The sequence below is a fragment of the Lineus longissimus genome, chromosome 2, assembly GCF_910592395.1.
Source record: "Lineus longissimus chromosome 2, tnLinLong1.2, whole genome shotgun sequence".
In the NCBI taxonomy this organism is placed as follows: domain Eukaryota; kingdom Metazoa; phylum Nemertea; class Pilidiophora; order Heteronemertea; family Lineidae; genus Lineus; species Lineus longissimus.
The window spans coordinates 20,020,059-20,044,973 of record NC_088309.1 but is presented as its reverse complement, the minus strand read 5'-3'; the positions used below and the strand labels follow the sequence as shown (position 1 = coordinate 20,044,973).

General features: G+C 40.7%; 5 protein-coding genes across 8 annotated transcripts in view; 3 read left to right on the top strand and 2 right to left on the bottom strand.

Annotated features, from left to right (window-relative positions):
• The window catches only part of LOC135482767 (dynein axonemal heavy chain 10-like), a 35,524-nt gene extending 30,485 nt beyond the window's left edge, over positions 1–5,039 (bottom strand). For both annotated transcript variants that reach the window (XM_064763116.1, XM_064763117.1), the window contains exons 1-9: positions 4,774–5,039; positions 3,944–4,102; positions 3,606–3,778; positions 2,993–3,217; positions 1,920–2,722; positions 1,510–1,708; positions 791–1,156; positions 426–602; positions 26–218 (exon numbers count right to left, since the gene is read on the bottom strand). In XM_064763116.1, the coding sequence (XP_064619186.1) occupies positions 26–218; positions 426–602; positions 791–1,156; positions 1,510–1,708; positions 1,920–2,722; positions 2,993–3,217; positions 3,606–3,778; positions 3,944–4,102; positions 4,774–4,990 (2,512 nt within the window). In that variant the 5' untranslated portion in view covers positions 4,991–5,039. The remainder of the gene's footprint in view (positions 1–25; positions 219–425; positions 603–790; positions 1,157–1,509; positions 1,709–1,919; positions 2,723–2,992; positions 3,218–3,605; positions 3,779–3,943; positions 4,103–4,773) is intronic.
• Positions 5,040–5,371: 332 nt separating this feature from the next.
• On the top strand, positions 5,372–9,385 carry LOC135482768 (TM2 domain-containing protein 3-like). Its single transcript, XM_064763118.1, has 5 exons — positions 5,372–5,469; positions 5,787–6,124; positions 6,608–6,767; positions 7,099–7,174; positions 7,711–9,385. Exons 1-5 carry the CDS (start codon positions 5,394–5,396, stop codon positions 7,877–7,879), a joined length of 819 nt encoding a protein of 272 aa, XP_064619188.1. The 5' UTR covers positions 5,372–5,393; the 3' UTR covers positions 7,880–9,385.
• A 1,435-nt stretch (positions 9,386–10,820) lies between these two features.
• On the bottom strand, positions 10,821–16,904 carry LOC135483739 (sugar transporter SWEET1-like). The gene is made up of 6 exons (XM_064764758.1): positions 16,771–16,904; positions 16,045–16,122; positions 14,193–14,316; positions 13,295–13,453; positions 12,952–13,071; positions 10,821–12,559 (listed from the first exon to the last, which is right to left on the bottom strand). Exons 1-6 carry the CDS (start codon positions 16,842–16,844, stop codon positions 12,470–12,472), a joined length of 645 nt encoding a protein of 214 aa, XP_064620828.1. The 5' UTR covers positions 16,845–16,904; the 3' UTR covers positions 10,821–12,469.
• A 245-nt stretch (positions 16,905–17,149) lies between these two features.
• LOC135483738 (uncharacterized) lies at positions 17,150–21,365 on the top strand. Of its 3 annotated transcripts, none has more exons than XM_064764756.1 (7): positions 17,150–17,210; positions 17,536–17,669; positions 18,140–18,406; positions 18,832–18,941; positions 19,136–20,153; positions 20,395–20,515; positions 20,741–21,365. In XM_064764756.1, exons 2-7 carry the CDS (start codon positions 17,563–17,565, stop codon positions 20,909–20,911), a joined length of 1,794 nt encoding a protein of 597 aa, XP_064620826.1. In that variant the 5' UTR covers positions 17,150–17,210; positions 17,536–17,562; the 3' UTR covers positions 20,912–21,365. The 3 variants fall into 3 exon arrangements, with proteins under 3 accessions (XP_064620826.1, XP_064620825.1, XP_064620827.1); XM_064764755.1 differs by having other exon boundaries at positions 17,159–17,254; XM_064764757.1 differs by lacking the exon at positions 20,741–21,365 and having other exon boundaries at positions 17,159–17,254; positions 19,136–20,165; positions 20,395–20,482.
• Positions 21,366–22,803: 1,438 nt separating this feature from the next.
• Positions 22,804–24,883, top strand: LOC135482766 (uncharacterized). Its single transcript, XM_064763115.1, has 2 exons — positions 22,804–23,898; positions 24,267–24,883. The coding sequence occupies exons 1-2, from the start codon at positions 23,049–23,051 to the stop codon at positions 24,650–24,652; spliced, it is 1,236 nt and encodes a 411-aa protein (XP_064619185.1). The 5' UTR covers positions 22,804–23,048; the 3' UTR covers positions 24,653–24,883.
• Positions 24,884–24,915: the final 32 nt, after the last annotated feature.

Below are 24,915 nucleotides of genomic sequence, written 5' to 3'. Positions count from 1 at the left end.
ATATCTACTTCACTGCTACACCCACCTCCATCTTCCTTATCCAAGGTAGTTGGCTCCCCACTCTCCTGTTGCTGCTGAAGCTTCTCCGCTGGCTTTATCAGCAGGTTGCGCTTGAGTAAAGAGGGCAGCACTTGCTCCACGTTATCTTTCCACTGTTCGTACTTGTGGTCTTCGTAGGCTTTCATTTGCTTCGCGACATGCAGATATTTGGCTCTGGCCTGAAAAATATTTTTCGACTATGTGAATTGCATCAAGCTATTTTCAGTATCATGAAGTGACAAGAACTCGGGCAAGTGCATTTCTTTTATGAAATACTATTGCCAAAAGCATATTACAGTTAAAGTTCTCTAACAGTTGGCAAATATTACCATGAGTTCGGCAGAAATGATGTTGTTTTTTTACATGTAACATTTTGCCCGACCTACCGCTTTCCCTTGGTCACTTGTCATCATGTCTTCCATGGTTTGGAAACGAATGATCGTATGTTTGATACGATGGAAGAGCGACTTCTCCCAATAGATGGCGCCTGCTACAGGTGGATGGTTCTTGTGAAGTGGGGGATGTCCTTTGTTCTCTTGGAAGAGCGAGTCCATGATGTCAACCTTAAAATTGCGAAGAGATTTTTTGGTGAAAAATCTGCAGCTGCAGTGACCAACGATCAATCATTATGGGCTTTTGTTTACCCAATCAGCGGCTGTTTTCAAGACTTTTACTAGAGAAATGCTACATTGTAATAAATCTCAATAAACTTCACGAAAACAAAAACAATTATCGGATTCGATGTCATTACCTCTTTCCCATACTGTAAGAGGATATCATTGAATTTCATCATCATCTGAGCGTTGATGACCTCACGTGATCGAATGTGTTTGAAGTTCAGCAGCATGTCAAAAGCCCCTTCAGCCGAGCGAAGAGACTTGAATGACTCATCGATGAACATCTTTGCCTCATTTTCAATACTCTCCACCTCTCGGTAGAACCATTCCATGACGCTCTTCCAGGACGTCTGGTGCTTCAAGCTGAAGGGGTCAAAGTTCACTTCCTCAAGGGGGTTGACAAGAGCAGCGACTCTCTTCAATACATCCTCGATTCGTTTTGGGTCACCTGTTACAGCCTTCAGCTCTGGACCAAAGATGTTGTAGAACTCTTCAAGAACCTGAAAGAATAAAGGCAGACATGATTACCTTCTAAAAAAGATGGATACACTGAGATACCAGTTATATTCAAGATGAACTGCAGAAATGAATGATGACTTCCACTTGACCCTAAACAGAGCAGTGAACCGTACACTCTCAAATCTCTGCAACAGAGTTTATCTGAAAGCTATTCATTCTTGGCCAAACCCTAATCACACTGGCTCAAACTCAATGCTGACAACAGGAACATGTAACCGGTAAATGAATAAATAATACGCTTCTGCAGATTCCTGACAGAAAATACAAAATTGAAGAGAGAAGAGAAGATACCTTACGTGTAAGAAGACAATCAACAACAGCTGAAGGTACTAACCTGTGCCACATCATACAGATCTTTGCAAATGCTGACCATGTAGTTGGTTCTCTCAAACAGCCTCCTTCTGTCAAACTCCCACCTTGCATCTCTTCCGGACTGTTCAATCTTGGCTCTCACTTCAAAGTACGACTCCCTCCATAACTCCAACATCCTTCTAGCTTCAGATGTTTTCTTCTTCACGTCTGGAGGCTCATCTCTGATGGTGAAGAAGAGGAGGAATATTACAGCAAAGATTCATCACAGAAATAAAACCAGAACGACGCTCGGTAGTAAAATGTTTAACTATTTCAAACCACTGTATGACCAGAGAGTAGAGTCCTACTCAAGCTTACATGTAGGTCACACTTGTTTTTTCATCAGAGGTGTCAGGTGAATATATTTTAAAAAATGTAGCTGGTAAAACTTACTTGTAGAGGGTTCTAATATTGATGACCTTGGCTACCCTCTCAGCCAACTCCCAAGCTATCCTCTCCATCAATGGCACCATACGCTCATCACGATTATAATGGCGTGAGATAATCCATACCATACGCAACGCATTCATCATGGACGGAATCGTATCTATCACAACATGGAATGTAGCACCATGGGTAATGTTTTTGAAATGACGCTCAAGCGTGGACAAGAAACGCACATTGTCTTTGGCCTCAGTGTAGTACTTGTTTAGATCTGCTCGGTGATCTTCAACATGTGTGTCAAGGGATTCGTAAACATTGAAAATCTGCTGAACCTTAGGCAACTTCAACTGCTCAACTAATGCGCTCAGGCCAGCATTTCTCTCCCGCCAGAAGTCTATCTCAGCTAGGGGCCCGTTCCCTTGCGGGATCTTTTTCAACATCTGATCAAGTGCTGCTCCCAGCTGCCGGTCCCAATTCAACACAATCATTTCAACCTCTGCAATAATATCAGGGTTGTTCAAGTTCTCATCCATATCGGGGGAAAGTTCAATGTCGGGAATTTCTAATCGAACCTCTCCTTCGATCTGTTGGATTGTGCGATTGATACTTGAGGCGAATTTCTCCATGTTAATGAGGAACTCATCCCGAAGCATGGCCGTGGCTCTCAACTCACTGACACTCATTTCTTCCTTAGTGTCCTCCCTCTCAATCTCATGGGCAGCTGACTTGTCTTCGCGTGTTGGAGGATGCTCCGATTTGCCACTTGCATCACCATTCTTATGTTGGTTGAAAGACAGGATGGGCATATAGACCTGAAACGGAAATACACTGGTCAGTAAACAGCATTTCTGAAACACCTGTCCATTTTCTCTTCTGTCTCTCACATCCTTGTTCATAGATGTGACTTACTTTTTGAACATCCCTGTGTTTTTCCAATGGAAATGGACTGCAGAAGCTTCCTCAAGTTTATCTTTTCTGCACCTACATACGTACATGTACATCTGCAGTATCCCACATGACAATCTGAGTGAATCACCCCTCAGTGCAGATACAATAGCCCAGTGTAAGAAGGACATACATACCTTTGTAATGACCTGTTCCAGCATGACAAGTGAGTGTCCATTTAGGATACCCATCTCAAAATATGATGGCAGCATGTCATTGGCCTCCTCTATTGTGTTAGGCAGCGGTACCATGCCGGGGGTATTACGTAGGAAATAGATACAGTCAACCTCAGCTACTTTTTCTGGGAGATGTTGGTAGGACATGTGAAGGTAGGTACGCATGACTTTCACAATGACAATTTTCTGAAAAGTATAATTATAAATTGTCAATTAGAAATAGTGAGACAATTTCAAAGTCACGAGCACACCATCATCCAATCATCCAATTTGTCATTACCTCCAATGTTAGAAATGCAATACATTTATAAACAAAAACAGTCTCTTCTGCCTAATGCACAAAGCTTTTGTGAAAGTCTAAAATCTATCGAATGAGATTAGAATCAGCGAAATTCTAATGCAAATACTTAATTTTCCAATCACAGAAGTGTGATGTTGCATGATATGATAACCAAGTTTCTCGTCTCATGTGCTACAATTAAGGAACACGGAACACACTTTGTGCCTAGGCTATACAAACCCCAGTAATAAGATAAGAGTATTTTTTCAACATAGAATTTTATAAAACACCTACTGTCGTAGGAGCAGCTTCAATCGGCTCTCCATCTTCACCAAGTAGCTGCTCCAGCACAGCCTCTCCATCAGCAGGCTCTGGTTTAGGCGTCTCTGGTTTGGGTTCCTCGACCTTCTCATCCCTCTCTTCAACAGTAGGTGTCTCTTTACCTTTGCCCTTTTTACCTTTCTTGCCTAAAATTCAACAAGAGGAAAGTGAGAGAACAGTTTTTGAGCAAACTCATTTGACTTTATCCTCATGTCTTCAAGAGACAACTGTCACTCAGGCAAGAGGAAGGATTCCTACTTGGGAGGAAACAATACAGGTGTTTTCAAAATAATGAGCTCCGTATCGATTACCTTTTTTCTTCTTATCATCGATATCTGGTGTTTCTCCAGCAGAGGGTGTAGGCGCCTGGTCTACTTCTGATGGTGCACTGAGGGCAGGTGTAGGTGCACCAATCTCTGTGCCTTCTTCTCCCTCACCGCCTTCTTGTTCAATATCAGGAATTTCTGGCTCTGTAATTAAAATTACCCATTGATAGTGACTATATTAAGGTTCACATGGTTTCACACATAACATAGGGCTTGGTAAACAAGTAGAGAATCTGTGGGGTATACTGGTCTCTCGGCAGAACCACATTCAGTGCCCTTGGGCAAGACGCTTACCCTACAGTAGCTCATCTCAACCCAGTCTGATTTTAGTATAAATGGTTGAGTCAGGGTAGCCTGCCAGTCACGGAGTCAGGTCTTGGTAACGACCACCCCCAAGTACAAATAAGCCCTCGGCCCAAGCCTTTATAAAAACTTGCTTTTATTAAACTTCAGTTCCAGAAATGTTAGAATTCAGATCCTGCATGCTGCCAGTGCCGCGTAGACGAATTCGAAGAAGACGAATCAGTGCCAAAACATATCAAATGCGCACACTCAGAACGCATCAGAAGGCCTAGGCTAAGGCTAAACCGACTTCGGACAATGCCGGTCTAGAGTAGAGATACGGTGATCCTTCGTGGTATCTATCAACCGTTTCGGATATCGTCCTGACTGCCTTTGTTCAAGGACGGTTAATCGCATTCATGACTCATTGACTGGTCGGTGCCAAAACAAACTTCTTCGAATTCGTCTATTGCCTGGGCTGGAACACGCATAAAATTCTAGAGTTTGACAGAGGCTAAATAGGCTGTGCATACCACATTCAACTTCAACTTCTTCTTCTTCTTCAACCACATTTTTGTAGAAGAGCAATGCAGAGGGAGTTTCTTCAGGATTGTCATTCAGAAAGGCAGCAACTTCACGCTCAGAAATCCCATCATCCCTGTTGAGCAATTCATCGAAAACTTCAGGGTCTTCGATGTCAAGTGCTAAATAAACACGATCACGAATCCACTCGATTCTTGGATCATCCATTTTTGCAGAAAGTCGATATTTATTGCCCCCAAATTTCACACATATCCTAAAGTTGACAGGGGGCACCTGCTATGCCTTTTTACACATGAATAGTTCCGTATTAATGATACACTTTTGAATGATTTATGCAATGACATTCCAAATAGCTGGTACGATACATTTGTCAGTATTTATTTATACTTTTTCAAGAAATTTATTTGACCAAAATTGATGAGAATCAATAAAAATTACACATATCAACTATCATTGCGCGCAAAGTTGTTTACAAAGTAGTCCACGTTGCTATGTGGTAAAGTCCCAGGGAGCGAAACGATTTCGATTTGGAGCGAAACGACTTCGATTTGGAGCGAAAGGACTGGGGCGAAAAGATCAGGGATACCATGGCTAACGACGACAAAACAAAATGGTTTCCGTTCGTCGAATTTTGACGTTTTATTCTCGATTTAGTTGCTTTTTCTCTTTTATTCTGCTCGGTTATGGTAAGTTTTAAGTGTTAATGAATTGCTTTAGTATCCTTGCACGACCATAGGTTAACTTTGATCCGTTTATCTGCTTTGATTGGCTGTAATAAGACCCAGAGCAGAACCCAAATTCTAAAAAAACTTAACTTGACTTACTACTACAGGGTGTTTAAAAAAAACAAACTTTTGTAATTTTTTATTTTGACCCTTAGAAATGTTGAAATATATTTATTATCTCATATTTTCTTGTTCCAGAGAGGTGGACTTTTGTCATGATTTAAAAAAATATCTGTATTTCTTTTTTTTTGTCACACCGTCACCGATTTTGATTCCAGGCCTTACATCTGAAAATGGTGGATCAGACATTGGCTCTACTACTCCAAAAACCACACAGAAGGACAAAGAAGGAGGGTTAAGTGATGCAGAGACAAACAAGACAATTACTGATAATTCTGGTACTGGTGGTAGCACAGGAGCGACTCCACCCCTTGACACAAGAACTAATCCAACTCTAGACGATACCAATTTCACTGACGCTAATGCAGTGTGCCCAACAAATGCAGAGTGTAGTAAACTTGGTGGTTATTGCATAGACTGTCAGTTTGATCCAAATTGCCATTATGGAAAGGAGGTCTCAGTAAGGTGCTCCGTGAAGACTGGGATTGAGTGTGAGGTGGGTACCTCACATCATATTGATGTAGACTTGACCATTTTTACTAACATTTCTCAAAAAAAGTTATCAGTCTTGTTTTAATTGATGAAATAAGGGGGATTTATCGTTTGAAGAAACAATGGCAGTGAATCCTTAAGTCAGGCCGACATAAACTTCTTCCTTTGCTCGATTCCAAACAATGATCAGGGTGTAGTGAAATAGGAATCTCCTTGATATCATCAAATAACACCTGGCTCACATCAAAGAATGCAATAACATAATGGATAAGCGCTGCTGTACACATATGTCTATGTCTTGAAACTTTTGTCAGAGGGCTGGATCTTCTAAAGTTGAAAATTCGTTTTTGTAAAGATGAGATAAAAACGAAGAGATGTTTTTGGACCTTATAAAAAGACTGTAAATAGGAAAACTTGCATGTAATTGTTCAGAATGATAATCATTTTTGTCATGAGATATATAAATTTTTTGACTGCTGATTTTCAGGGATCAAGATCTTTTGATAAGAAGATGGTGTGTCGTTATTGTTATCAGACCGAAAAAGAGGAATATAAATGTACTAGAAACAACACATGCAGAGTTATAACGGCACCAAAATCATATTATTTGGCAAATTGTACAGTAAAAGATGACATCATTTGCATGGGTAAGTAGTTAAAGTGGGTACCCTTTTATCTAATTTGAGGAACCTATCAGGAGCTGGAATTGAATAAACAAAATATAGTGAGGCAACAAAAATTTGCCAGTTTATTTGCTGCAGTGCCATTTCAGAGAAATAAGGCGACCCAGTGATCGATTTTAAGGCTTTATGTCAAGTTGCTAATCAGACAACCTGGCCGATTCCAAATGTAGCTGGTCCTCCTTCATCACAAACCCATAGTGCTCCGATGTATTTTTTGGGTAAATGGTGAATTATCTGTTTGACCACACTATAGTCATTGTTGGTTTTTTTAAATGCATTATATTTCTATTTCTAGGGCGAAGACAGTTTTATAAAAATGTGCCATGCAATTGGACGAGGGGTTATCGTTGGTCAACTTCTTTGTTACTAAGGTATGAGTTCTATTCTGTTCAGTGTGTTGGTCTTGTTACATATACTTGCTCTCAATACTTAGCACAAGAATTTCAGCTCCTTTGCCCATTTTGATTGACAGAATTAAAACATCGACACAATCAACTGCGCATCATTACTGCCCTTAGCAGTAAATTAACCAGTCCTGGAATGGGTACTGTCAAGGGCATTTTCAAAAGGATGGCTTTTCAAATTGACCTGCAACCTAAATGTAACTTGTTACATTATAGCACTCTTTACTAGCATTACAATCTCAAAGTGCTTTTAATTTATACCCAAGCCAGATCCAGAAACCAAAAAGCGCACATTGTGGGCATTTCAGGCTAATTGTGAGTACTGAGTGGCACTGGCCGAGTCTCGAAACCCAAGACCTCCCGATCACAAGTCGGATGCTCCCTTTTGTGCCACCACGCTCCCCTTATACTAACAAATCCCACTTGAAGATCATCCTCACTGAAAACCAAGCACACATCCATTGACTTTGATATGACCTAATAGTGTCTTCTTCTCTTTCCAGCATTACATTAGGTGGTTTTGGTGTTGATCGCTTCTACCTTGGACTCTGGCGAGGGGGCATTGGAAAATTATTCAGTTTTGGAGGCCTTGGTGTGTGGACAATTGTTGACGTTGTGTTGATAGCGACAGGATATGTTGGACCAGCTGATGGATCAGTGTACATTTACTAGAAAAGTTAACAAATAATTGCAACATTTCATATGTTTTCATGTTTCCTCTTGAATATCAGTGCAATAGTCCGGTAGTGCAAGTCATAGTAATGCCATACAAGTATGTCGTTATTAGAAATGGATAACCGACGTAATAAGTTCTAAGTATTTTTTCCATTGTTTGGTCTTGATTGATATAAAGATTGTGCCTCCATTTGGGGCCAGGCGTATTGCAAGACTAAGTGTTGACTCCTGAGTAGGAGGAGTACAGGATTTACATTGACCGCTGCGCTGGGCAAAACATGCAAAAAACTGACACATTTTTGTTTGTATGTACAGTGGAACCCCGGTTGGCGACCACCTCAGTAACGCGACCACCCCGCCAACGCGACCACGATTCTCCGGTCCCGAATGGTTTCCTCTCTAATTACCATTAAGAGACCCCCGCTAAGACGACCACCCCGGTACCCCGACCGCGACCACTGGCTTGGCCGGTCCCAAACTGAAAATCAACCCCGCTAACCCGACCACCAGGCCTAATTGCCGTAATCGGTCGCACCTCGCTGCCAAGCTTTGTTGAGACGGGGACAATGGCCATGGGAATACATATGAAAACAAAAAATACAATGTGATTTTGCAGGTATGATCAATTGTATAAGTGTAAATGAATAAATAAACTTTCCTTTTCTAACGTTTTCATGGTTTGTTTTCATCAATGAGCCAGTTCAGTACCAGACATGCGCACTCAGCAGCAGCAAAATCATGTGATTTGCGTGATTTGCATATGAACTTATAATAAACGGCGGGTAGTTTGAAGACCACACTTATGAAAATAACAAGCTTGCGAGACGTTTGAATGTTTTATGATATGGAGAACTTGGTTGATTTACTACAGTATCATTTTATATTTCTTTAAATATTTTGACTGAAAATAGATTTGATTAAAACTGTAGCATTACTCAACTCATCATTCACGTGGAATCATACGACAAGTTTACTTCAATCGTCACAAACAGTCGGGTACATGGAGGATGATTCACCAAATTGCCCGCAAATGCGTCACGTCGGGCAGATAATGAAACTTTGTGGCTAAAATGAGTTACAAAATTACCTTTTCTAACTCATTCTGAGAATGTAACATGTAATTTTATCGACGAACTGTTCTTGCGAGGCATGGTAACAAAACTTTGGAGCGTGCATCATCTCAATCAGGCAGCGTTGCTATGGTAGTACAGCGTACACACGCCATGCAGTCGGCAATTGTGGCGGGAAAAATAATCATGTATTTCGTCTGGGGATTCCCAACCTCGCTAACACGACCACCCCGGTAACGCGACCACTCCGACCACGGTCCCATGAGTGGTCGTGTTACCGGGGTTCCACTGTACATGTATTTGACACTCAGTGATTTTTACTTTTTGTACAGTTAACTCCTCATTATCATGCGTTTGGTACATCCACTTCATCAGACTTGTTTGAATTTTGTAAATAAATTGTCATTGTTAATAAATAATTTCATAAAATTTATTTACTATTCCTTGTTGATTTTAATCTACTACTGTCGGTCTCCTGATAACATAATGACAAGAACACTGGGACTTCAATTGAAATAAGCCAGACTTCATTGTCTGGCATCACAGTCTTGCTCATACTGCCTGGAGAAAGTCAGAGTTAGCTGACATGCTTAAAGGATTTTGGAATCAGTCCGTCTCACAGATTATTCCTGATTTCCATCTAAATACCTTCTCAGCTTCAAACCATGTCGAAAGGGTATTTTGTTTAGCCGCATTGATGAAAATGTTGATACAATGTGTCGGTTTGCTGGACATAATTGGTTGTAACAGGCCGAGAAAAGATTCCAATTTAGATTGTATTTTGTAGTACTTTAGAGTACTTTCTGTAGTACTGCGAGTGTACAAGAGAATAATGAATCTAAAATCGGTGAGGACAACAAGACCCAAGTTAATTCAATAGGACACTCGAAAATTTTCATGCCTATATTGCTGGTTGTGGTAGTGAATTTAATGTCCGTTGCTCTCCTAGTTAAAACCAAATGTATTGTTTAATTATCTTCACTGTGCATCACATTACCAAGCTACTGTATATTGTAACATTAATAGCTGTCCATTGAGTTGTGCTTCTGCTCTAATTACAAAGAATAAAGCTTGATGTGTGGTAGCTCAATCAAATGCTTCATACAACTACATGTATAAGGATGTACGCTGTCTATGTAGTATGTAGCATGCGAACACAACCTGCATATCTCAATGTTGGCAAATTAATATTACCTCCACTAGAAATGCCAATTAAGTAATTTCAAGTTCGCACATAAATGGTATCAAATTATTTGAAGTAGTCAATATTTACAATTAAATGGAATATGTAATATGTAGGGTTCACGACCCCCATGTTAATACACATGAATCCACTCATTGGACAAACTAAATGGAATATGGAATATGCAGGCTTCACGACCCCCCCCCCCCGTGTTCATACACATAAATATCCTTTTTGGACAATAATGGCATAACCTCTCTATTAAGCACACCTCTACATTATGGACACCAACGCCCAGTCCCATGGGTGTCTGCAATAGAGAGGTTGTACTGTATAGTGTAGCTTTGTAGATGCCTGTTCTAATCAGAGCAGGTGGTGGTGGGTTAAGCACTCTTATGGACCACCATTGCTATCTTTAACCAGTAAAGGACTACGTATAGCAAAGGTATTTTGACGCCACAAGACTAAATTTTGGTCAGCGGGAAAGGGTGTAAAAAATGGCCCCAGGTCATAACTGGTGGCCAGGGTCTCCACCAGAGGGACATTTTACGAAGAAATTGAGCAAAAATAACTTTTTGTGCTAGAAATGTGTTCAAAACAAATCCTTGTGGAAACCCTGATGACATGCCGAACTGACGGAATGAGCCTATATAAAAGTGTTCAGGATAAAATAACAAGACAGGAGTAATCATATTTTTCAATAATTTATTCAGAAAATATACCATTATCGTAATAGTAAACATACAAAAGGGAGCTACATATCGCATTTTTCTTCATCAAGTATTGCAGACGGAGTACCCGGTAAATGTTAGCACTGTTCTTTATCACAATCCCAAAACCAACAAAAAATCACTGTCATGAACTTACAAACAGCAGTCACACCCTGTTATGACATATTTAAGGAATCAATATCGAGCTGGTATCCTTGGTTTGTCTAATCATGAGTGTTCATTTAGACTGAAAATGCAGGCCAAAACCAAGAGGGGGTACAAGAGCATTTTGGACGTAATTTCAGGCCTCCCAACCAGTCTTGATTGGGCAACCAGAAACTCACAGCAAGGTATCAATTTCTATCATAAAAAAGGTCAAAAGTGAATATTTGGCCGACTTTGCCATCACAGAAACATTAGCGGTTAAAACTACATTATGTAGGGGAAGCCCGGTGAAACAGAGTGTATACAAACATTGAGCATTCTTTGCATTCCCGATGGTTTCCATCATAAATGTGGATTTATAAAGTGCATACTAATCTTCATAGAATCTTTGAGTAGATTACTGATACATGAATATTCAAGAGCAGTGAGGCACCAAATGGTTTCCATCATAAATGTGGAATTATAAAATATATCTTCCCTGAATCTACATGTACATTACCGATATGGATATTTATGAACTGTGGTGTAGGCAATTGCAACGAGGCACCCGGTGGTTTCCATCATAATTGTGGACTTATAAAATATATCATCTTCACCAATCTAAAGTTTCAATATTAAAGGTAATCTTTATGAAAAATTTGTAAATAAGGCACCCGGTTAGAGATTAGTAATAATTTAAAAAAACGTATACATCTTTTGTCTGCCAATAGATCTACATGTATATGGACAAAGTAACGACAAAAAGATGAGAAAATCAGAAATATAAACATGAGAGATAATACTATACAAACAATACTAAATAGAACCAGTCTGACTCTACTCCTTCAATGATGGAGTTACAGACATGTTAGCGAGCTAGTGAAGGGCATCAATTCCTAATAAACTTGACTCCAGAACTTAACTCTGATACTATATGAGTATTACACACATTGTAGCCAATTATACTGTAAACCCCATAGTTTGTGGAAGCCATTTCTTCTTAATACATTTGCAACTAATCAGGAACATCATCAAGGACTAATCACAGTGGACACTATAGTACATGTAGGTCGAAGTACCAGGATTTCAAATAGCATACTGTATACCCAGATGCAAAAATATCTGCCCGCAAAAAAGAAAATTCAATTGTTGTTGAGTTAATTGTAAACTTGGTTGTCAAAATACAAAGTTTTTCGGATGTTAAAGTTGCAAGATATGAAACCATGAAAAAAATAAGCTGACTATTTCTAGGTTTACAGATAATAACTGAGGAAGACTTGTCCCACGATAATAGTTTTAAAGGCGGATTGAGCTACATTAGGTTGACAACATGATTTAACTTAAGATCAAGTCTAAATCCCTAATAAACATGCACTTATCATTTGGGGCAGTAAGATAATTCACTTGAGGAATTTACTACCGGTAGGCACTTCACGGGAAACAATATTAGGTCGACCCCCTCAAAACCCTCCCTTGGTAGCTAGTCCGTCTTTGACTTGTCTCCACGGCCGTATATGATGAGCAGAAGAAAGTACACTCCATTGGTGAAAAAACTTGGAAAGTTTGGGGCCTGAAAGAAAGATTGTAGAAGGATTCAGTTTTAGAAAAATGACTTCACATGTAATTCAGCCACGGTGACATCTGTTGACAAATTTGGAACATGGAAATTACCCATGTGGTCAAGATTTATAGAACTTTCTAATCAGTGCCATCTTGTTTCGTGGCCTGATGGGGTAACTTTCACACGCAGTCAGCAGAGTTGTAGAACGCTGCCAACAAGCCCAAGTTCCTTTGCATCCAAGTGCGCAAGCTTCTCACAAAATCTGGCAATAAGCCTAGTGAGAGTAATGTATTGACGCGAACATATTTTAGATACAGTTGAACCTCACTATTGAGGAAACCCTTCGGACTGAAAAAACATTAGCACCCATCCTTGTTCTTGTTTTAATAGAATTTACTTACGTAGATATAAGGATCGTCCAACATTTTCCCATAAACAGTCCACGACAAAGAACAGATTGTGCCGCTAACCAACATCATCAATGGCATCCCTTCACAACTTTTGGCATGCACGAAATCGGGCTACAAAGAAAATTGGTAAAGATATGTACATGTATAAGCATTTATTATAAACTTGTGCATGCGACCAAATAGCGAACCCAGATTACCAGATTTACCTGCAGACAAGAGATCTTTTTATTGCAGTGATTAAAATCGCTGGTCGCATCAACTTAAATTTCTTGATTGCGTGAGATGATGAAAAAAAAAAGAAGACAACTGTGCTTCAGATCCAAAAAACACTCACCACTTCTAATAAGGGACTTAGAAATAAAATCATGGTAGCAACAGTGTTGATGAATCCTAGACTGTCTGTCATCTTGGCTTTATCTTCAAGTCTTGAGCAGTATGCGTAGACAGAGGCCACGTAGAATAATCCTCCAAACAGATATTTCATGGCATTCATCTGTATAAATAAAAACATTATTTCATAAGAGAGTATAGTTCTTCTGGTTTTACCTACTCTTAGTAGTTATATGTTGCAGCAAATATTGATTATACATGGTGGCAGTGGCAGCCTTGGTAGCAATTTGAGCCCCACCACTATTTCATAATGGTTTTTGGTCGAAGCTGAGTGGGGAAAAAAATATTCAAATTAGCAACAGCAGTATATTCAGATTTGGCATTCAGCCATTGGAAATGAAATGAATGTTCTGACATGGCATATCCTCCAACAGCAGGTACAGTGGAACCACCCTTACTGGACAACTCTCTATTAAGGACAACCTCTCTATTAAGGACACTAGTTTTGGTCCCAAATTGGTAGTTTCTATTCAATTTGACCTCTCTAATCAGGACACCTCTATTAAGGACAGCACTTGCCAGTCTCGAAGATGTCCTTAATAGAGAGGTTCTACTGTAATTGCATAGCATTGTTTCTAAAATGCACTATATCAAAGTGAGTGTATTTTAGAAACGACTCAATGGCCAGCTAAGGGAGGTTGTTTTATAGCGCTTTATACTCTAAAACTCTGCTGTCTCCAAATGCATTACATTCATTCCCCAGCCTAATCCAGATACATTTCAGTAGAAAGAATGGAGTGCATACACTGCGCTACACTCGGCCAATTCAGGCTAGTTTGCCGTTGGACTACTCACTTATAGCCAAGCTATTTCTAAACGTGTCTATAATTCCAGTTACCAACCTTTTTATTTGTGACATAAACATAACAGAAGAAGTAGACAGCATTGAAGGCAACGCCCATGAGGTTCATCTTGACGAACTCGGGATTTTCTATCAGGTGGCCATATCCAACCAAACACAACGAACTGAAATTAATAATATATTGATAATATATAATATACAATTTTTAATGGTTTTATTTCCAACCCAAGTCACTGGTCTAATAAATATTGCAGGCTTGTCGGAAAGGATCAGAGCAGAGTGAGACTGGTATACTAGCCGAGAAGCATTTTTTTCTCCTGTTAACTGTTTACTGTTTAGGCCTGGAGATACCAATACTGGCTTGGGTGCACCCAAGGTGTCTAACTTGAACTAATAGTTGATGAACTATGAACTCTCTCTTTGGCAACAGCCAATCATGACATAAAGCAATAATAGGGGCAACAATTTACAAATAAGCAGTCAATTAATTCAGAGAAATTTTGAAATTGAAAATCTTTTTCATTAACTCTTTACATACGCTAGCCGCCGCTGGTCGGCGCAAAGAACTTACGCTGTTCTCCCAGGAGCCGCCATTACTCGGCTCCATTCAAACAGTGCGAAACTCCGGCAAGCCGACTACAAGCTACTCCAACTTTAATGTATCGTAATTTCTTATTGGCTGGCTCCATGGTGACCCTATTTGAATGGCCAATAAGAGATAAGCTTCTATTTTCTATTCAGGTCACTCCGTTCTAATTTAGTATTCATGAGGCATGAATAATAACGATGTATTGGCGGGATTCCCCAGGAAGTTGACCTCGTCGGCCATTTTTAAACGTTTCTTTAATCTTTTTTTTGATTGACGTGCCGCATTGTTCGGGACCAGCTGGGTTTATTTATGATAGATTTATTTGATTCGAGCTATGGATCAGAATTTGAAGGTTTTGCAGATTCAGATATCAATGTTTCGGTAGGAAGTGATGATAGTGACTGGGACTTAGATTTTTATTATAAACATTTTGTGTTTACGGCGATTTGTAGAAATTTTTTTCTCTCCAAGTTTGCAGGCCTTGTTCTCGGTTACTTTTCGTTAGATTTCAAAATAAATTACATGAGTTTATGCGGAATTTAATTCTTAGTTACTCCCCAAAATTTTAGTCCTGTACTATGAACAGCAACGGAGATAATATCACTTATGTAAACACTACCTGAAATACGGCCGCGTCAGTGACGCGCTCCCGGGAAACTATATCAGAATAATGACGCTGTGTATTCAGGACTTTGACGCTATGACGCACGCGGGTCTAGCGTATGTAAAGAGTTAAAAAAGTGGGAGAATTATGCTACTTCTATTCTACAAGGTGGCCTAGAATTATTTTCCTTTGGACAATAGAATTCTATTGGGTATCCACTGTGTGAGGGAAAATAATTCTGGGTCAACCTGTAGTTCATCAGGCCTATTTTTATGTCATTTAGAAATTTTTTAGGTCATTCACATCTTTATATTGGCAGGTGGCCCAACGTGCCCATATACACACTAGTCCTACATATACATAAAGCGGCCGACCAGATGTTTAAAGGGATTACACATTCTCCAGGCATTTTGCACAGGTGCCTGAGGTACACAAACCATGACCACACACAACACTGGAACACCCTTACAGAAGGGCTTGTGCTCTATCTATGTCTACATCTATGAATGTCTCTATGCAGGACGTCTATAAAGGGAGAAGTTAAAGTCACAAGAGCAAATAGAATACACTAGCCGAGCTTCTATCATAAACATTAATTTCGTCTGTCCCAAAGGTGGCACTCCTGAACTCTATGCTTTCATAAAATGACAAAACCAACTTAAAACTTTTTCTTTACTCTGTATAACAGTATATACTCACTTGACACATGCAATCATAAAGAAAATAAAAGGATAGCCAACTGTATTCTTAGTCTTCAGCATGTGAAGGCTTGCAGGCCTGAAAATGAAAATAAACAAATGAAATGAAAAAGTGATTGAACAACTTTCACTTGTTGAGGGTCACAATTGTCATCAATGCCATAAGATGAACAATTTCTAAGGGGAGGATGGAGCAAGTTTGATGAGCACTCTCGGTCAAACTGCCCAATGATGACAAAATATTGGGTACAATCATTTTCAAATAATAAACCTGATTGACAAGTCACGGAAAAAGTGACTAGCTCAGAGTCTGAGCTGATACATACTTCACCAAGTGACTTGCCCAAGGCTACACACTCCAAAAAGTGACTTGTCTATTTATGCATAGACGAGAGGGCAGTTTTTCTTTTTTTCTTTAGGTAGTTTGGTACATGTCTCACTGTACACAACTGTTCACTGAAGAGCTAATCACATCACAGTTCCAAGGCCTTCTCGAAGTCATTTTGTAGTTGTACATGTGTTAGACTGTTACACAACGTAAAAGCAGTGTCGTCACGAGCTCAACTTCGCAAACAACGAGAAAAACAACGAGAAATATATTTCAACACGAGTAGGCCTACACAAATAACTGACAAGTGACTTTGTTAACTGTCATTTAATCATCATGCATGCAACAGGTTGGGTCTCTTTACTTCTGAACATGACTGTACAACAACTATAAACTTACACTGCAGCCACTGTCACGACCAAAGTAGATAGAAAAGTTGCCCATTCTACTAGCTCGAGTGTTGAAAGGGCCATGACGAAGATGAGGAACGTTTTGCACACTCTGTAGGCTTTACTGCAAGTGCAAGCCCAGGCCTACTGGTTCGGCCTACTGCCCCAATTTAATTGACAGGAGAGAAAGTCACACGATCATGCAGACGATGGATTCGTTTTTAAAATTATTTTTTTCTTTTTTATAATTTAATATAAATAAGAGTTTAAAAGCAAATATTTAAAAATTAATGTTAACTGTGGCGGCTGGAAATATTTCTCTTGATAAAACACTATAAATGGGAATTTACGAGCCGAGTCCGTAAAATGTTCTTACTACAGTGGTGTCACAAGAGACATGCCACAATCGAATGCAGTCATTCGGCAAAATGAATAGATAACAGTAACACGGTATTGAAACACGCTGAAATTAGTTTGCTATCTTTTAATACCCGGTACATATCGTTATAGCTGTATAGTTACTGTGTTAGTTGAGATGATCATGATTTAGGGGCCTAGTATTACTATAAAGAAACAAGCGAAAGTTGGTGATATACTACTGATACTGAGATAGGCTAGTGACTTAACTGAGTGATAGTCACTGCCAGAATCACTCTATGACTCTTTATTAGCCAGTCAATTATAGCATGTTAGAAGAAGTCTAAGCTCAATCCCCTTGGCATGCTTGGATCCCCCCCCCCCCTAATAAATTATCATGATTACTTTCCTATTTCAGATTAGGACGTATCTGTATTCCATAACTATGGCGTTCTTGAAAGAGAGCCAAGGCCACCTTGGGGACCTGACCGAAAAGTCCCGCATCGAATTGGTTGACCTCTTGGGAAGGCAAGAGAGACTCCTTCAGAATAAGTAAGTCAGGAAGGTGTACAACTGAGGAAATAACTTTTCACAGAAACTTCCACTGCTCGTGGCAGTCAAATGAGGGGTATCATTACGTGTGACAGTTCAGTTGCAAGAGTCGACTTGATAGAGTGTTGGCTCTCACTCATTTCATGGATCGCCCTCTTCTAGTTCCTCTGCAAATTCCATGGTTCAGCGATAAGCTTATGGAGTATTCTGAAGCCATGACACAAAAGTATTAACTCGATGCCAAGTCTGAAAAAGTAAAAGCGCTTTCATTTACACGCTAAGTAGTAGCCTCTCATCTGCCGTGTAGAAAACATGTGTGAATTGAAAAGGCCAAAACAGCAGAGACTCTGTCAAGGGCCCTACTGTGGATACCAGTAGTCGTGTCAATCAAGGTTGGCCTATAAATAGATTACTCTCAAAATCTAAAATGCGTTCAGCTTTTCTAAGTGAATGAAGCCTTTTCTTTCTAGGAAGTTTATCAACAGTTTAAAGGACAAGGGGAAGAAGATCCAAGATTTCATGATTGAGTTGAAAAGAATTCTAGCAGAAAAAGATGAAATAGATGATGCTGTTACTCTGTTCGAAGGGATGTCTCTGAGGCAAAGTGAGATGGATGTAGACACTGGTGACAAGGGTCCAGAGAGGAAGGATGTTCGATTAATAGAGAAAATGGAACAACTGAAAGCAAAAAAGGGTCCTACTATCCAAGAAAAGAAGGGACCATTCAAACCATTCAGGTATTGGAAAACCACCTTGAAGGGGTGTAACCAAACATGGGATGCCCAGATTAAAATATTGGACACTATAATGTCTTATAAAAGAGCCACTTTTTGTGTCAGTTCAGTTGAAAGTTGAAGAAAAATCTGTTTCTTAGGATTAAGAATGAGAAAACAATTCCAATTTTTCCGTTCTTGAAACCACCGGGGATGAAATACACGATGGTCACTAAAAAGCCCAAATTAAGAATCCTAATTGAAAACCCTGCTTTTCTGAAGAGCCCCATACTCTCATTTCTATGAATGTCTTTTGAAAATGCACATACATTCATTTGAATTGACATTTATAGTTGATTGGAAGGATTGATAGGATTATTCATTGTCGTAAAATACTTGCAAGATGTGTGGATCTTACTGCTGATTATTCCATTTTATAATCATTTCAGCACATTAAGAAGCGATGTTACAAAACTAATAGAAAAGCAATGTGATGTTGCTGATGATGAAGCCCAAACATCAAACCAAACAGATGTGATGGTCACTAGCGATAGTGAGAGTAAGTTATTGTAATAGGTGAAGGGTGGTAATGCCGAACAGAGCTATAAACTCAATGATGACAAAGTTAATGATTTGACTATCCAAATTGTCTCTGTCGAAAGTGACGGTTGATATGGCAGACTTGTATAGCTTCAGTTCTTGTCTTTGCGAACAAGACCAAGGGCCTCTGATTGAAATCTTCTTTTATTTCAGCCATTTCTGATGCTCTTGGGAGAGTAACGGATGAATTGTTCAAAGAATATGAGAGTCGGGTCGCGCCTTTTACCTCACCACCAGTGCAAGAATTAGTTTCATCCGATCCTGCCAGAGAATATAAATTCGTTACTTTTGATATCAAGACCAACAGTAACGGGAGCGATGCTGAGATCTGTCAGATTTCTGCAGTGTCCGCCGAAGGGGACAGTTTCTCTGAATACAGTTTACCAGCTTACTTGTCAAGAGCTGCAGCAAAGGTGACCGGATTAACAGTTGAATACGAAGAAGGAAAGAGAATTCTGCGCAAAAATGGACAGACTTTGGAGGCCCATAGTCGTCAGGTGGTCCTGAAGCATTTTGTTGAGTATGTCACAAAACTGAAGACAAATAATAGTGGTGCTATGATAGTTTTGGTTGGTACAACCAGTATGGCTCAGCGACGGACATTGCTATATAATCTGAGGACATTCAGTATTCCAGTGCCAGATGTGTGTTTTGCTAACTTCGTCCCACTACTAAGATGTTTGCAAACGTGTGGAAAGATCCGTGTTGACACTTGTGACCTTGAATCTGTGTTTTATTCCTTGTACAACTATAAACTTGACTCTTCAGATTCTCTAATTGTTGCCCAGGCAGTCCATAAAGTGCTCAATGATTCTAGACTCCAGCTGACCTCAGACAGTGTAGTGAATGGAATTGAGTGCGTATCCTGTGACTATGGCAAAGCTGACTTGGACTTCTTGACAGCCAAAAGGCAAAGACTGACTTCCCTTCGCGGGAAGATGTTTGACTCTACAGTTTCTTCTCATGATGTGATCACGGCTGACCTGGCAAAAAAGATAGCTGCTTCAGGATTGAATTACAGTGATCTTGAAACGTTATACAATCTAGGACAGGATGTGTTCATCTGTGTATTAGCGAGACCTCCTACAAGCTGTCCTGGCTGGGGATCCAGAGTTAGTGACAGTGCCGATGTGCTGCTAAGAATTTACAACCATTTTGTTAGGAAGAATAGGTAAGCGTTACAGTAAGTTCAAATCATTTTCACCTTATCTGGCCTCCAAATAGAACAGCAAAATTTAAAGCTCAGACAAAATGCTTTCAAAGCTCAGCAAGTGACCAATGATATAATTTCTAAGTTTTATATGGGTCGTTATCGTGAATATGCTCCTTTTTCATATTTGTTATTGAATTATTTGTTATCCATGATATTTTTTCCATTACATGTATTTACAGTTCTCTTATCTTCTTTGCAGGCCAAGTCAAAAGTTCGAAGGTGTGCTTACTGCAGGAACTTTGGTGAAGACTGGTTCTGCCAAACTTGTGACTTTGGAAGAATCGTTGCATTTGCAAAAGGCACAGAAGGCTAAATTGGAGGCAAGTTGTTACAAAATATCCTTATGTCAGGTTGTTGGCATATTTCACCTAACAGCACCAAGTCATACTCAGGGGAGAAATGCTCAGCAAAACAAAGAATAAGTAGTTTTTCTCTAAAAAAACCCTTAGAGTGTGGGTAATTTGCATCCTCAACTCCCCTGGCTATGCCCATGACATGTACTCATAGCCCTGAGTTTGCCTCATCCTTAGCCTTATCTTCTTCAGGAACTTCAAGCCAAACAAGCTTGTGCCAGACTCGCCTGTACTTCGCATATCAAACTTGAACCATTTGATCCCGAAGCCACAAAGGGACAAGGATATCGCAGGCCACCTCAGGAGGCTGCTGTGAGTAGCGACAGTGATGAAGATGCACAAGAAAGGGACTACCCAGACTAGCACTGGTGTATCACTACATAAGAACAAGGTGCATTTAAAAGAGACACTTGCTGAGAGGGGTGATTGTATTTCATTGTGTTGTGAGGTGCTTTGGTGAAACTCATAAACACAGTGAACAATAAATAGTATTGGGTTTGCTCGTTGTTGAAGTAATGGCATGTGTATCACAGAAGAAACAGACAAAAGGAGATTTTGTTAGGAGCGTTTTCACACATGGTTACTCTTTGACCCCTTCCCTTACAGTAATTGGGGTGGGGTCTTTTGATTTTGCCTACCGTGTGAGGTGTGTCCTCACTTCCACCTTGAGTAAACCTGAAACCATTGTCCCTTGTGAATGTGACAGAAGACACGCGGGCTTGTGCGGGTTTCCGATTAACAGGACTTGTCCTTATGTATCGCCCATTCACTGTTTGTGACATTTGCTACTACGGATGCAATAAATGATATGTTACCTTGACAACAGATATTTTTCTTTGGGTTGAATGACCTACCAGTGGTGTAACTGGGAATCCTAGGATTACCAGCAGCACAACATTCTCCACAGCAGAGGTTACGATTTTGGAGCACTCTTAGCAAAACAATTTACAAGACAGAACTTCCTTTCATACTGGCCTAAACTACAATGACCGGGTAGAAAAAGCAATGACTGCGGATGTGATTCTGTCTTCTGTAAGTGTGTCCTCCATTGAGTGGGAATGAACGGAAACCAAACGGAGAGAGTTCTCACATACATGTAGAGGTAACGACTCAATCAGTGACCATTTTGCTACCTTTTCCTCCCCTAGAAAATCTTCTTCAACTTAATTCCATTTGTAGCTGATGCAGGGCAACCAAATCGGCAACATGTCATCCATCAGTTCTGGTTCTGGTTCATGAAAGAACTCCCAGTCTTCCTACTGGTTGCTAGTAGGACAACCTATAGGGATATTGAGACACCTGATGATGAGGAGTGTCCCTGGTTGTGCTGCTGGCCTTGCCAGTAAGACAACTGGGAGGACAACATCATAGGGATATTGAGACTCCTGGTGACAAGGAGTGTCCCTGGTTGTCCTACAGGTCTTGCAAGTAGGACAAGCTCATAGGGATATTGAGACACCTGGTGATGAGGAGTGTCCCTGGTTGTGCTGCTGGCCTTGCCAGTAAGACAACTGGGAGGACAACCTCATGGGGATATTGAGACACCTGGAGACAAGGAGTGTCCCTGGTTGTCCTACAGGTCTTGCAAGTAGGACAACCTCATAGGGATATTGAGACACCTGATGATAAAGAGTGTCCCTGGTTGTTCTGCTGGCCTTGCCAGTAAGACAACTGGGAGGACAACCTCATGGGGATATTGAGACACCTGGTGACAAGGAGTGTCCCTGGTTGTCCTACAGGCCTTACAAGTAGGTCAACCTCATAGGGATATTGAGACACCTGAGTGTCCCTGGTTGTCGTACAGGCGATGAAGAAAAGATGCGTTGGTCGTTATTCTGTCGCTTCCACGTGTACATGACTAAGAGATTGATTGGCGAAAGGGTACCGAGGGTGTCCTTAATAGTGAGGTTCTACTATGGTATATATCTGTCTCACCTTATCAGATCGGAAATATTTACTTTATTGGTAAATCTATGAGGCAACCCCCCCCCCCGGCCCCTCGTGTCAGTCACATCTCAGTCAAAACAATGTCCACGTGCCGTCAGCATGACGCATTCCACTTTTTTGCCCGAGGTTTCCGCGCACATGTAGCTTCGGCAATTCGACCCATGAGTCACGAAGAACTTGAACTGCAGATTTCACCACGTCAACCTTAAGTTATCAAATCAACCCAAATCAAGTCCTAATTAGTGCCCGCCTGAATGATAACTTTCATTTCATGGCGGACTCGCATTTAGTGAACATTATTAAGGGACTTGTTATCAAAACTGGAAATCCGGAACACTACTTGGTGTAAACGGACGTCTCTTTCTCCGACTCCGTAATTCCGTCCGGGAAACTTCGAAACAGGATTTTGACATTTTGTTGAGATCTTAATGTTGTGAAAGATTTTGACCATAAACTCTTCTGAGTTTTTTAGGACTGTTAGTGAGCCTAAGCAAGTCGAATTGAGGATAGCCTTTTCCGCTTTTATCCTCAAACTTTACGAATTTCAAGTGAGATGTCCACTTGGCTGCGGAAGCTCCAGGACAAACGAAAGCGAAGAAGTTGGTCTCTGGATAAAACTAATGCAAAAATCCGCCGGACATTGAGTGACCCTTTAAAAAGTGCCCGTGATGCTTTTGACTTCGTTGTACAAGAAGAAAGTGACGTGATTGCTGAGATAGAACGGACTAATGAGGTAATAACTGCCGAGAAACAACGGACCGACGATGGTACTTCACGTTTTCTCTTTGGTGGCAGGAATGACTCATGCAAAGGCGAATCCGAAGTCGTCAGCGCATCATGTCGCGGAGCACGTCAGGCAGACGACACTAGCCAGGAAACTGATTATTTCACGGACTTTTTCAAAGTTCCCATCGCAGTGGCCGGCTGGTTCATTTTGGGTATTTCAATATCGAACCTCAACAAATTCATCCTGACGTCGTTCGAGTTCAACTTCCCAATCGCCTTGACAGCAATACAAATGTTGACATCTTTTTGCATCAACCACTTTCTACTGACTATGACCCCTTTGCGCATTTACAACACACCACTGCCCGGGAAAGTGATGGGGCAAATTTACATCCTCAGTGCCCTGTTCTCTGGAAGCATTGCCCTCGGTAACGTTGGCCTCAAGTACCTCTACGTCTCCTTCGCCAAAATGATCATGGCAACCAGCCCTGCTGTGACAGTGGTCCTCGCGAAGTGCATGACAGGGATCCAGCTGACCCAGAGTACCTACACCTCACTGATACCCCTGTGTGGCGGGACGATTCTGTGCGCCGTTGGTGAAGTCAACTTCCATTGGGCGGGGTTTGCTGCCATGATTGGGTCGACGGTACTCCGGGCGTTCCGGTCTTTATTCGAAGGTAATTGGGCAACATTACACAGGCAACGAAAGAATGCTAATGGTACCTTTAAATATCAGTTTCTTGGAGGTCTGTCAGTGATTAATAAGTATAGACATGCTTCAAACCTATTAACTAGGCTACGAGTAATCTTATACCTCTGAAATTGTCCGTTGAAATGTTTCGAAGACTATATTTACCCCTTCATGGCACTCCACTTTTTCCATCTGATCTGGGATACTACGCCGAAATTTCTTGAAGTCTCAGTGTGCGCTATATGCCAGAGGACGGCTGTAATATCAATGCCAAAAGACTCTCACCAAAAAGACTAAAGTCCGTCATATCCCAAATAAATCATCAACTAGCAATCTTTGTGTTCCTTCCCCTAGGGCGCCTCCTCAAAGAAGAGAAGGTGAACTCCCTGGCGTTGCTCTACCACATCTCGTTGCCAAGCAGCTGCATCCTGGGTCTGGCAACCATCATTTGGGAGGGCGATGCCCTGATGAAGGAACACAACAACTTCACAGACGTCAATTTCCTGCTCAGCATCATGGCGAGCTGCCTAAACGGGATCGTCTACAACATCCTGACCTTCGTCGTGACCTTCTACACTTCGCCCTTGACCTTGAAAGTCCTTGGCAATGGCGGTATCCTTCTGAATATTGCTGTTTCCGTTATCCTGTTTAATCACAGCATGTCCATGACCAGTATATTAGGTGTCACGATAACTTTAGTCGGTATTTTGCTCTATCAGAAAAGTTCAATGAGCAGCTAGAAGAGAGGTTGAGATTGCGCAACTCGTACCCCTGTTCTTTATCCAAATGTGCAGAAATTATGACTTCGTATATCTTAACGTATACGTTTTAACCTGACTATATAGTGAGAAAATGTTTACTGGGAAATGGCAAGACTAATACGAAAACAGCTGCACCAGCAATGGCCAGTATCCTTCAGCAATGCTCCACAGAGTTCATTTTTCAGCTTTTACTGATGTAAAGTGATTTGTGCATAATGTTGTTTTTGACAATGAACATCTTT

Coding starts and splice junctions, on each gene's coding strand:
- LOC135482768 (XM_064763118.1), top strand. CDS start 5,394: ATGGTTTCCGTTCGTCGAATTTTGACGTTTTATTCTCGATTTAGTTGC. Junction 5,470..5,786: donor TTTTATTCTGCTCGGTTATG/GTAAGTTTTAAG, acceptor TTTTGATTCCAG/GCCTTACATCTGAAAATGGT. Junction 6,768..7,098: donor AGATGACATCATTTGCATGG/GTAAGTAGTTAA, acceptor TTCTATTTCTAG/GGCGAAGACAGTTTTATAAA.
- LOC135483739 (XM_064764758.1), bottom strand. CDS start 16,844: ATGGCCCTTTCAACACTCGAGCTAGTAGAATGGGCAACTTTTCTATCT. Junction 13,454..14,192: donor TTTATGTCACAAATAAAAAG/GTTGGTAACTGG, acceptor TTATTTATACAG/ATGAATGCCATGAAATATCT. Junction 12,560..12,951: donor TGGACGATCCTTATATCTAC/GTAAGTAAATTC, acceptor TCTTTCTTTCAG/GCCCCAAACTTTCCAAGTTT.
- LOC135483738 (XM_064764756.1), top strand. CDS start 17,563: ATGGCGTTCTTGAAAGAGAGCCAAGGCCACCTTGGGGACCTGACCGAA. Junction 17,670..18,139: donor GAGAGACTCCTTCAGAATAA/GTAAGTCAGGAA, acceptor TTTTCTTTCTAG/GAAGTTTATCAACAGTTTAA. Junction 20,154..20,394: donor CATTTTGTTAGGAAGAATAG/GTAAGCGTTACA, acceptor TCTTCTTTGCAG/GCCAAGTCAAAAGTTCGAAG.
- LOC135482766 (XM_064763115.1), top strand. CDS start 23,049: ATGTCCACTTGGCTGCGGAAGCTCCAGGACAAACGAAAGCGAAGAAGT. Junction 23,899..24,266: donor GTTCCGGTCTTTATTCGAAG/GTAATTGGGCAA, acceptor TCCTTCCCCTAG/GGCGCCTCCTCAAAGAAGAG.